At 37.9% G+C, this 12,533-nt stretch overlaps 1 protein-coding gene across 1 annotated transcript in view; it reads right to left on the bottom strand.

The window, feature by feature from the left end:
* LOC119799149 overlaps window positions 1-12,533 on the bottom strand; it is a 22,292-nt gene extending 9,759 nt beyond the window's left edge. The window contains exons 1-11 of the mRNA XM_038308937.1: window positions 12,084-12,533; window positions 11,686-11,834; window positions 11,365-11,460; window positions 11,208-11,280; window positions 5,149-5,240; window positions 4,926-5,063; window positions 4,689-4,819; window positions 4,529-4,545; window positions 547-646; window positions 357-451; window positions 141-247 (exon numbers count right to left, since the gene is read on the bottom strand). Coding sequence (XP_038164865.1) covers window positions 141-247; window positions 357-451; window positions 547-646; window positions 4,529-4,545; window positions 4,689-4,819; window positions 4,926-5,063; window positions 5,149-5,240; window positions 11,208-11,280; window positions 11,365-11,460; window positions 11,686-11,834; window positions 12,084-12,117 — 1,032 coding nt within the window. The 5' untranslated portion in view covers window positions 12,118-12,533. The remainder of the gene's footprint in view (window positions 1-140; window positions 248-356; window positions 452-546; window positions 647-4,528; window positions 4,546-4,688; window positions 4,820-4,925; window positions 5,064-5,148; window positions 5,241-11,207; window positions 11,281-11,364; window positions 11,461-11,685; window positions 11,835-12,083) is intronic.

The raw sequence follows: 12,533 nt of genomic DNA, 5'->3' as shown, positions 1-12,533 counted from the left end.
TAGTTAATACTAAAGATAAAATAATTTAAAAAGGAATTTTGTAACTACAGCTTTGGTGTTAAACATTAAAAATCTACTGGGCTGGGCTGAAACAGTGTTGCTTTGGGTAAGTCATCCATTGTAATTGGTAACCAACTCACAAGATCCTTTTCCTTCATCTTTGAGAGGAGGAGAGCAAATGAGTTGGCTTCCTTTGCTTCTGAGGACACAAACTCACACAAATCACAGTAAAATCCCTCCAAGAAGACTGAAAGAAAAAAGGGATTGTGTGTTGATATTGATTCGTCCAAGGCCTGTTTAGAATGTGTAAGGAGAAAGACTTTCAAGAAAAAAAAAAAAAATGAATCAAGACATACCTTCTTCAGTAAAGCTCGTTTCAAACGCAGCTCTAGGCAACAGGATTCTCAGATCTGACATGGAAATGGCTTGGTTGACCTTGATCACTGGTGGTCTTCAACAGAAAAATAAAAACTATATCAGAATAAAGTTGATAAATCACACATTAAAATTCAAAAGACCAGACTTTAATTTGCAGATTGGACCTACAGCTGTGCAGGAATAAAAGCCATGACGTTGGACCTGAGGTCAACATGGTAAAACTGGCTCTCAATCTGAAGCTGACCTCTCCACGTCAAGTAGTGACAAACTGAGCAAAAAAAAGAAAAAAATGAAACAATCCACTGAGGAATAAGCAAACAAGTTACACCAAAACCTGCAGACAGTTGGTTGTTTTGTTTTTTCCCTTTTATACAGCAATAACAACACCAACGAGGTGCAGGAAATAAATGAATATCGTGCAGAGATACAGTCGCCTACATGGCTTTAAATAATACTGATGGGCTATTTACCTTGTCATTTCATCTAGCACCATGATATAGAGTCCAGAGCAAGGTTTAGATAATGATCAAATGTTCTATAGAAGGTTTGTTTTACCAGCTAGAGTTCAAGTAAATAAAGGTGGTAATTTCTAACGGGTTGTTTTCCTAAACAGCAAAAGATATTACTTCTGATACACATTTTAGAGAACGTTCGCTCAGGAACAAAGTTAAAACTCTCCTCAACATCCCCCTATTAATTTTTTGTAGTAAAGGCCGTTTTGCGTGGGGCATGTTATTAAAAGGAGAGAGAATTAATGTTTGGAGGTAAAAGTTTGAAAATATATTCACAAATATTTCCTGCAATAGTGTACAAATACAAAACAAAGAAACACACACACAAAAAAAACAATGCATTTCCATTTGTTTTTCTAAAAAAAAAAATAATAATCATCCAATAACTTTATGTATTTGGAAAAATAAATTAAAATAAAAATCTAAATGTATTGACTACTTCTTTATACAGTGAGGAAATTAATTATTTGAACACCCTGTCATTTTACAAGTTCATCAGATTAGAAATCATGGAGAGGGGTCTGAAATTGTCATTGTAGGTGACATCACAATATATAATTTTTGTTTAACAATTTATTTATATGATACAGCTGCAAATAAGTATTTGAACGCCTGTCTATAGGCTAGAATTCTGACCCACAAAGACCTGAAAGTCTGCCTTCAAAATGTCCACCTCCACTCCATGTATTATCCTAAACTAGATGCACCTGTTTGAAGTCATTAGCTGCATAAAGTAGAGGTGGGTTGTTGTCTGCGTTAATGGGTGCGTTAACGGCAAAGTCTTAATCTATTCTCAAAGCTGTGTTGGGTGCTATATTCTATAATATGTAAGGTATAATGACTTTCACCTTGATATTTTACCTCTGATGTATGTCTGGGGTGAATTTATTTAAACCAGCACATGTCAAGCCCTGTCTTAAGTTTGCCAATTACCATTTGGATCATCATCCAGAGGAGTCATGGGGAAAAGTCATGTTGACAGATGAGACCAAAAGACACATTTTTGGTCATAATTCCAGAAACCGTGTTTGGAGGAAGAAGAATGATGAGTACCATCCCAAGAACACCATCCCTACTGTGACGCATTGGGGTAGTAGCATCATGCTTTGGGGGTGTTTTCTGCACATTGGACAGGGAGACTGCACTGTATTAAGGAGAGGATGACCGCGGCCATGCCTTGCCAGATTTTGGGAAACAACCTCCTTCCCTCAGTTAGAGCATTGAAGATGGGTCGAGGCTGGTCTTTCAACATGACAATGACCTGAAAAACACAGCCAGGATAACCCAGGAGTGGCTCTGTAAAGAAGCATATCAAGGTTCTGGCGTGGCCTTGCCAGTCCCCAGATATATATCCAATAGAGAATCCTTGAAAGGAAGCTCAAACTCCATGTTTCTAAGCAACAGCCCAGAAACTTGACTGATCTAGCGAAGATCTGTGAGGAGTGAAGGAGTGAAGAGTGGGCCAAAATCCCTCCTATCGAAAAACTACAGGAAACATTTGACCTCCGTTATTGCAAACAAAGGACAACATTGATTTTCTCAGGTGTTCAAATACTTGTTTGCAGCCGTATCATACAAATAGTTAAACAAAAAAATAAAAATCATGGATTTTTGTAGATTATGTCTCTTAGACTTAGAAAAACTTGTAATATCACTTTGATGATTTATAAATGGGAGAATATGCAAAATAGTAGGGTGTTCAAATACTTATTTTCCTCATCAGGCTTTAAAGTGACAAATATTTTGAAGATAAACATATTTTTTTTGCATTTTGAGATGTACACTTTCAGGGAAATGTTCAAGACCTAGAGGGTAGAGACAGTAAAGCAAATGCTACCATTGCAGTACACAACACAGCCTTTTTATATAACACGTGTATTTAATTTTTTTGTTCCTATTAGAGCCAAAAGACATGAGTAAAATCATATCAAGAACTACTGTATGTACTGAGACCAGACAGAATGCTGATGAAGTCTTCTGCTGACTGCTGATGCAACAAAAAGCCATGTGTAGGAAGATATTTGACACGTTAGTGGGGGCTCAAAACGGTTTGTTTTCTTCTTACAGGAATATTAAGATTTATTCCTATAAAACCACTAGGCATAATTATATATGTAAACAGCAGTGATGGGCAGTAGCGCCGCTACATGTAGCGAAGCTATTAGTTTAACTACATTTTCCAGTAGCTTGACCGTAGCGTCGCTGCTTTATTTATCAAGTAACTTTCCTGTAGCGACGTTATTGTTTTGATCAAGTAGCGACGTAGCGTCCACAAACGCTACAAAATCCAGGGCAAAACTAAGAAATGAAACCAGGTTTTCTATTTCTAAACAACAATCAGCCACAAAACTACTGTAAATAGCAGTTTCAGCTGACGCTCTTATAAGTGGCGTAGTAGCACAGGCACACTCAGTAGGGTTAAACAAGCGCACCCTTTCCGAGGCTGTCGTTCTATTGGCTGGAAAGGTTGCTAGGCAACGATCCAACTGCAGTCTCAGAGAGCAAAACAAATCCGCAAGCAGAACCTACGGGTTTGCGAACGTAACAGAGCGCGGTTTGTGCGCGAAGAGAAGCAAGCGAGAGGAGAAAATATCTGTGCAAGAAGCATTAAATCTGAGATAAGAAACAAAGATTTGAGAGAGAAGAGAAAATATTTGAGAGAGAGAGCGCATGTTTTGAGTGTGAGCATTATAAGTTTTGAGAGCAAGAAGATGAAATTCTTTTCTCTAATTGAAGTTATGTGCTCTTGCATTATGGCAGGATAATTCTCCCATATCTATGTGCCACTATACTCTAATTAGAGAGCAGTAGTCAAACTTAGATATTGTATTTTCATGGCCTAGTTTACCTGACAGAATGTTTACATAAATCTGTTTTTAGGCTGTGCACAGATAAGATTTTTTATGGAGGAACAGCTCTACCGTATATAAAATAAATACATAAATAAATAAATGCTCAATAAATAAATAAATAAGCATTCAATTAATTGCCTCCAAAAATACAATGAATAAATATGTAGGTAGAAATTAAATTATATGGTGAGACATATATATATGTATCTCTTAATTAGCTTCTTTATTTTTTCACCTTCTTTTGTAAACAGTTTTGTTTGTTACTTGAATCAACTGTTTAATTGAGATCTTTTGTAGGGTTTTGTTTTCCCTAGAGATGTCCATTGAATGCAAACTCATAGCCATGTCTCGGTGTGTAGAACACTACACAGTACCTTTAATTTGGTTCTAATAACATCAGATTGTTTACTAGTTTGTCTACTAGTAATTACTTTAGTTTTTATTTTAATATGCTGATCATAAAGCAATGTTTACACTGTGTTATGTCATTGGCTGATCTTTAATAAATATTTTAACCAGTGCATCAGACTCATTTTGAATTGGCATTAGGTTGGTACAACGTTAAGTAGCTTCTGATGTAGTTAAGCTACTTTTAACACATTAGTGTAACTTAGCTTGCTATAATTCTTAAGGTGGTAGCTTTGGTGTAGTGAAGCTTAATTTATTGTTGAGTAACTGATAGCTTAGCTCACTACACTGGACAAGTAGCTTGCCCAACACTGGTAAACAGTTACCCCAAAAAAAAAAGAAATAAGAGTCATTTTCTTTAGTTCAAACCTTTCTTACCTTGTATTTTCAGCTCACTAGAACAAAAAGAAAAAAAGACAGAAAGAGGAAAAGAATAAATAAAAAAAACAAATAAAAAATTTGGCATTAAAATATATAACTTGAATAAAAAAATAAAAAAAGTGTTCAATAAAATTATTCACTGAGGGAAAAAGATTACCTTTTCTCTTGTGGAACATGTGATGCTTTTGTGTCCATATATGAAAACGACACAATAGCAAATGGACATGCGGCGCTGGGACACCGAGATGTTCCACCGCTGCCATCATTTAGCAGCTCGTATATGTAAAACTGAAAGGAGTAAAACAAAATGCAGTTTTGTGTTCATATAAACCTCCAGCTATGTACTTGGGCAAACAAGTGACCACATGAGCACTTTTGAGGGCCAAACTCTAACCTGGGTTCTCTCAAAAGCAAGGAAGGAGCTGGTTTTGGCAGACACAGAGGGCAGCTGGTCTGACACGTGACAGTCGAAGCCAACGGAAGGTTCTGTGAAATTCTGGGTGTAGTTCTCAGCAACGTTTTTCACTTTACCCTTTAAAGAGTAAAAAACAAACAATTATTAACCCAGCGGCAGCAACTCTTCTAAACGGAGGCTCCAGTATGTTACTTATCAGTACCTTTGTCAGCTTGATGATGGCAATGTACCCAGATTTCCCATGATACCAGCGATTTAGATCCAAACAATCAGAGAACATGGATATGTAAACACCTTTAAAAAGGAGAAAAATAAATATAAAGCACTTTAATGTTTTAGGTAAATGCAAAAAAACAAAAAAAAAAAAAAAAAAATATATATATATATATATATATATATATATATATATATATATATATATATATATATGATTTGAAATCCAAAGTGTTTTTTTTCTTTTTTCCTTTTCTTCTTCTGTTTTTCTGCTCTATTTACATTGCAGTGTCCATATAAACTGTAAAACTCCCTGCATAATTATAATAAAGCAATTTATATGCATGAAACAAGTGGAGCTATACGGCAATTGCCATACTGCTACACTTGTGAAAGTAAAATCTGTTGGGCTCTTTTTGGCATCAAGACAATTATTCTTACACTGTAAAAAAAAAAAAGAAATCCAAAGTGCTCAAGGTGAAGTGTCAAAGGAGAATCTCATAAACCTGACACACCTTCAGCAGAACAACCACACCCAGCAAAGTCACCTCTGGAATAAAACAAGCCGTATGCAAAAAAAACAAACAAAAAAAACCCACACACCCTGAATGATCTCATTTAGTTAGACTGGCCGTGCTTCTTACATTCATCTTGGTGCTGCTGCTGTTGCAGCAGAAAACAATCGTTACAAAAAAGATAACTCACCAAAGATAAACAAAGCTGTTTTTTATGTTACTATAACCATTGTTTGAAAAAAAAAATACACATATATAATCTGTACATATAAAGCTGTATTGTGGGCAGTCTATGGCACATCTATGCACTAATCATGGTGTCTAATCAACAACTTGATATGGCACACCTATAAGGTGGGATGGACTATCTCAGCTAAGAAAAAGTGTTCACTTTCACACATTTAGACTGGTTTGTGAACAATATTTGAGGGAAATATTTGTGTATGTGGAAAAAGTTTGAGATCTTTGAGTACATCTCATAAAACAAAATGGGAGCACAACCAAAGTGTTGTTTATATTTTTGCTGAGTGTATGAAAACCCTCCACAGAATGAAAGCTAAATCCATTAAAGCTCAGTAGAAAGAAAGACAAAAGATCATGCCACCGATCTGTTTTCGGTCAGAAATCTGAGCAGCCAAAAACCTGTCTGGCAGGTTACTGGACCCCGTCTTGTGTACAACACATACAGGTGCTGGTCATAAAATTAGAATATCATGAAAAAGTAGATTGATTTCAGTAATTCCATTTAAAAAGTGAAACTTGTATATTATATTCATACATTACATACAAACTCATATATTTCAGATGTTTATTTTGTTTAATTTTGATGATTACAAATGACAACAAATGAAAATCTCAAATTCATCATATCAGAAAATTAGAATATTACTGAAGACCAATAAAAACAAAGGATTTATAGAAATGTTGGCCAACTGAAAAGTATGAACATGAAAAGTATGAGCATGTACAGCACTCAGTATTTAGTTGGGCCTCCTTTGGCCTGTATTACTGCAGCAATGCGGCGTGGCATGGAGTCGATCAGTCTGTGGCACTGCTCAGGTGTTATGATAGCCCAGGTTGCTCTAATAGTGGCTTTTAGCTCTTCTGAATTGTTGGGTCTGGTGTATTGCATCTTCTTCTTCACAATACCCCATAGATTTTCTATGGGGTTAAGGTCAGGAGAGTTTGCTGGCCAATTAAGAACAGGGATACCATGGTCCTTCAACCAGGTACTGGTAGCTTTGGCACTGTGTGCAGGTGCCAAGTCCTGTTGGAAAATGAAATCTGCATCTCCAAAAAGTTGGTCAGCTGCAGGAAGCATGAAGTGCTCTAAAACTTCCTGGTATGTGGCTGCGTTGACCCTGGACCTCAGAAAACACAATGGACCAACACCAGCAGATGACATGGCACCCCAAACCATCACTGACTGTGGAAACTTTACACTGGACTTCAAGCAACGTGGATAAAGTGCCTCTCTCCTTTTCCTCCAGACTCTGGGACCTTGATTTCCAAAGGAAATGCAAAATTTACTTTCATCAGAGAACATGACTTTGGACCACTCACCAGCAGTCCAGTCCTGTTTCTCTTTAGCCCAGGCAAGACGCTTCTGACGCTGTCTGTGGTTCAAGAGTGGCTTGACACAAGGAATGCGACAGCAGAAACCCATGTCTTTCATACGTCTGTGTGTGGTGGTTCTTGAAGCACTCACTCCAGCTGCAGTCCACTCTTTGTGAATCTCCCCCACATTTTTGAATGGGTTTTGTTTCACAATCCTCTCCAGGGTGCGGTTATCTCTCTTGCTTGTACACTTTTTTCGACCACATCTTTTCCTTCCCTTCGCCTCTCTATTAATGTGCTTGGACACTGAGCTCTGTGAACAGCCAGCCTCTTTAGCGATGACCTTTTGTGTCTTGCCCTCCTTGTGCAAGGTGTCGATGGTCGTCTTTTGGACAACTGTCAAGTCAGCAGTCTTCCCCATGATTGTGTAGCCTATAGAACTAGACTGAAAGACCATTTAAAGGCTTTTGCAGGTGGTTTGAGTTAATTAGCTGATTAGAGTGTGGCACCAGGGGCCATCAATTTTGAACCTTTTCACAATATTCTAATTTTCTGATATGATGAATTTGAGATTTTCATTTGTTGTCATTTGTAATCATCAAAATTAAACAAAATAAACATCTGAAATATATGAGTTTGTATGTAATGTATGAATATAATATACAAGTTTCACTTTTTAAATGGAATTACTGAAATCAATCTACTTTTTCATGATATTCTAATTTTATGACCAGCACCTGTAAGTATTAAATTGAATAAGAAAAGAATTGAGAATATGATGGAACAACGGTTTAATCTACGTCAGGGAATCATTGGATAAAAGAATTTTAAAAGTCTTGGGAGAAAAGTGCACAGCATGTCTGCATTCATTTAGACACAATAAAGCTTTTATTTGCTCTGCTTTTTACCTGTAGTCAAAATAAAAGATTTCAATGAAAGGCAAAACAATCGCATTTGTAATACACAATACTCGAGTTGAGGGGGGATGGCGTCCTCCTTCTTAAAAACTTAAAAACAAATCACCCCCCTTTTTAAATGACCACCCTCCCATACCACGCCCTGTGAATTGTATAACTGAATGTGTAAAGTTTCCACTATATATTTACAGTAATGGCAATAATATTTCCCTTTCAACATATTTTGGACTGTTGGCTTATGAGTAGCTTGAGCAAAATAAATAAAATCAAAGAAGTGTCCTACCATGACTATGAAGCTGATCTCAGTGGGAAAATTGTCCCTAACTATGAGGGGCAGTGATGCCATCTCAGCACAGGGACTGACTGCACTACTACAGTAAGGTGACTCGGTCAAGGTCAATGACCGCCGTACCTGACATGTAACAATACTATGCACGGGGGGGATTTACCATTAGGCAATACTAGGCAGTTAACTATGGCTCCAAGTTCTTGGGGGCCCCATAAAACTCCTTACATTTATAGCTAATACAACAATTTGCACAACAGTTGTGTTTTGCTAAAAATCCCTCGCCATCAGAAAACTTATATTAAACATTCTTAATGCTTAATATTAGGAAGCCCCCATAGTGTCCACTAGGGGTGTAAATAATAATCGTTTTGTATCGATGCATCGATCCAAAAGCCGACGATCCGATGCATCGACACGTCCGCAAGATAATCGATTAATGTTTTTTTTTTTTCCCTCCGGTCTATTTTTATCCATTTTCTCCTGGGCGTAACTCTCCTCCCGTGCTGCGGTGCCGCTAAACTTATTTTGCCCTCCTACCGCGCTTCCTGGTTATACTCTTACAGCAGTTTGTTGCAGCAAGCTTCACACAGACATTTTTAAATTATGCTCAATATTGCAGCGTGGTCTGAGCTACACGCTGTGGGTCTAGATACGGCCGAGGCGGCGAGGAAGTGGGGGCGAGTTTAGTCCGACGACGGAGGGACAATGGGGCAAAAAGAGCGGAGATTCAGCTGGAAAAAGGCTCCCAGCGTTCTCGCGCACCTCGCTCTTCTAGCGGGTCAAACTTCACGAGTTGTTTTCCGCAATTTCGGTCATAAAAACAAAACAAGCCGCCCTCCTGTCTGGTGCACTGTTTGCGGTCAGCTACAATCTGGGAGAGGAGCAGCAGAGCGTCTCTCAAGGGGTCGGCGACGTCAACACTCTGGAGCCTTCTTCTTCTTCTTTTTTTTAATGGCGGTTGGCAAACAACTTATAGGTGCATTACCGCCACCTTCCAGAATGGAGTATGGACCAGACAAACTATTATATTCTCCCTAAAATACCCGTTCTTCTTAGAAAATTAAAAATACTACCAAAAACTACATCCCCAGATGACCTTTGAAACAATTCCCTTATATCTAGTTTACGTTTATTCCTGTCTAACTCTCTACACAACATCTCTCTTTCCTGAGTATATTTATTAAATTCTAAAAAAATATGTTGGACAGTTTCTTTGGAGCCGAGGTATTGCATTGAACTCATTACACTGATATTGTGCAGTATTTTTACAGCATTTTTTGATGCAGCTTTTCTACTTCTGTTATTTGCTGTTGTTTCTAAAGAAAATGCATAACGATATTACAGCTTTCATTGATTTATTTCAAACTTGAAACTTTGTTTAGCCTGTAAGGTGTAAAAAAAAAAAAAAATAATAATAAAAAAAAAATTAACCGATTAATCGATTAATCGAATCGAATCGTGGTGTATTCTTAAGTATCGAAAATAATCGAATCGTTGGGTCAGGAAATCGATACTGAATCGAATCGCCATGATGGATGTGATTTACACCCCTAGTGTCCACCATATTGGATCAGTCCATTTGCTGCACATGTTCAAAAAGGTCCAAACAGTCAGCAGCAAACCATTAGAAAACAAACGGCAGGAAGAGCAGTTTTGCCAACTTAGCACTTTTTTTCGCTATATATTTAGCGACTTTTTAGACCCCTCTAGCACTTGATTTAAAGAAAAGAGCCTAGCGCCAAATCAAGCAACTTTTTTCTGCTACTGGAGACTTTAGCAACATCATGTAAAAGCACCGAAGTCTGCTCTCCAGAGCAAGTAGATTGATAACCCTGCCTCCTGCTCTCCACCATCTTGTCTGCTGTCATGATTCATGCCGCTATCATTACATACAATTGAAAAATGTAGAACAGATTAGCAGGTCATGACAAGGAATGTTTTATTTACTTCTGCCGTCGCCCTTTTTCGAAACACAGGAAGGAGCAATCAGTTAAGGGAGCTTAGTGCTTAAAAAAAAAACTTTCATCCCTTTTGTGGCAGCATGAAAAGTCAGCTGAGTACAAAACAGAGAGGAAAACAACAAGAGAAGGGACAAAACCTAGAACAAATAATGTATGTCTGTTCTATTCAAATTTCTCTATCTGTATAATGAGTTTGCTTTGTGTGTCGTCTTATCAATTCAAAGGGCCCCCTGCCTGTCTTTGCCTAGGGCCCCAAATTTCCTAAATCCGCCTCTGACCATGCATATTGCTTTAGGCTATATTAATTAGGCTATGTATGCTTCAAAAATTTAAAATAATCCACCATCCCCCTTCTTTTTTTTTCTTTTACATTTAGACTACTGTTAATACATAAATAGAAACTCAGGAAGGCCATGTTGCTGCTGAAACCCAATAAAGCTGGTGCTGCAGTGATCATAGTGCCTACAAGTTTATACAGTTCAGCATCCTGCCTATATGTCTGCAAATCACAGTTTCACTTTCATTCAGAATAAGTTTTTTTTTCACTTTCAGTTGTATACATTAATAGAGCTCTAAAAATTGCTTTCTCTTTCAAATGGAGCACACAGCCAAACAAACAGCGTCTGCTCTCCATTTGGACAACAGATCTGGATTTATTCTCCTCTAATCATTTCATAGGTAAGTTTATCTTAAGTAATTATATTTAAAGACCGACTCAAAACATTTGTAGTTGTGGTTGAATTCGCCTGGCTGAATCAGAGCTCAGAGTGAGCGCGTTTAGTAGAAAACAGGTGTGATTTATTTTTTACCTTTTGCTGGGTCTCCTAAGGTTGTGCATGAGCCGTTTCCAGAGATCACACCGCTTTTTCCAACAGCATTCGCCTTTAAGAACATCCAGACAGCAAAAATCAGCTACATTTGACAACAAACCTTTATTAGGCCGGGTTTATTTAAACTATAGACTACCTTGCTGCCATCGTCAAACAACAAAAAGCCAAATGTTTCCTGGAGATCCTCTTCCGAGTAGCCTGCGGTTCTTTTCCCTGCTCGAAACGCGTGGTACTAATGTGGAAAGGGACGTTTAAAACATAAATAAAACTTTTAAAGGTACAAAAGGAGGTTTACTTTAACATTTAACTGGTTTTACTTTGATTACTTATTATATAAAGGGGGTAAATTTACATAAGTATTAAATAAACAGTATAACTAAATGTGAATTTATGTAAATTGTGTATAATTCTGGTTAAATTAAGGTTGTGTGGTGAAGGAAGGGCAGACTGAACAGACCTTTTCCTCCAGGTCGGGGTTCTTGACTAGAACAGCAGAATTGTATCTGAAAAAGTGCTTTGATTCTTCGTATAAGTACGCACTTTGAAGTGGAGCCAATATACTGGTGTGAAAGAGCTCCGAAGATTCACACACAGGTATCAGAATACCTGAAGAGTGCACAGAAAATATGGCCATTAGTGAAAAATGGACAAGGAGCTGGAAAATTACAGAAAACTGCAGCCAGAGAGCAGGGAAACACGATTTGACAATTCAGGGACAGGCTGACCTGAAAAACAACACCTAGGCTGGATTTAAGGCTTTAAAAAAAAGCTACTAACTGCGTCACAAATGGGGGTTTTACGTCTTTTTAGTTTCAAACGCTTAAAAAAAATAAAATAAAAAAAGACGTTCGTCACCTTCACTCGATGCACCACCATTACGACTTTCCATCGCTTATGAAATCTGCCCCTTTCCCTTGGCGTATCTTTTTAAAGAGTTATCCCCGCTTTCAAACATCTCAAACGAGTGAAGAAAAAAAATAATAAATCCCACAAATCCAGAACCAGCGGAAGCTTCCAGGGTCCTCCGAGTCTACTGACAGGTCAAAGCGAACCAGGAAGTTACAAAATATCCACCACGTCCAAACACGACGAGGCGAATATCTTCAACTTTATTCACTTCCCCCCTCCTCTAAATCATACATCCGCCAAATAGGAAACTTCTCGAGTCCCCCTACGTGTCTCCTGATATGGATGGTCGACCATATGCGCTCTGCGAAGCGAAAAAGAAACAGAAACCTATCTAGCTTATAGCGTCCATCTTGAAAGTCACCAAACTAGTGAACCAGTAGCTGCTGCTGCTGCTCA

Source organism: Cyprinodon tularosa, unplaced genomic scaffold (assembly GCF_016077235.1).
Source record: "Cyprinodon tularosa strain WSP-4 unplaced genomic scaffold, ASM1607723v1 ctg65, whole genome shotgun sequence".
NCBI lineage: Eukaryota > Metazoa > Chordata > Actinopteri > Cyprinodontiformes > Cyprinodontidae > Cyprinodon > Cyprinodon tularosa.
This window is presented reverse-complemented; position numbering and strand designations above follow the sequence as displayed.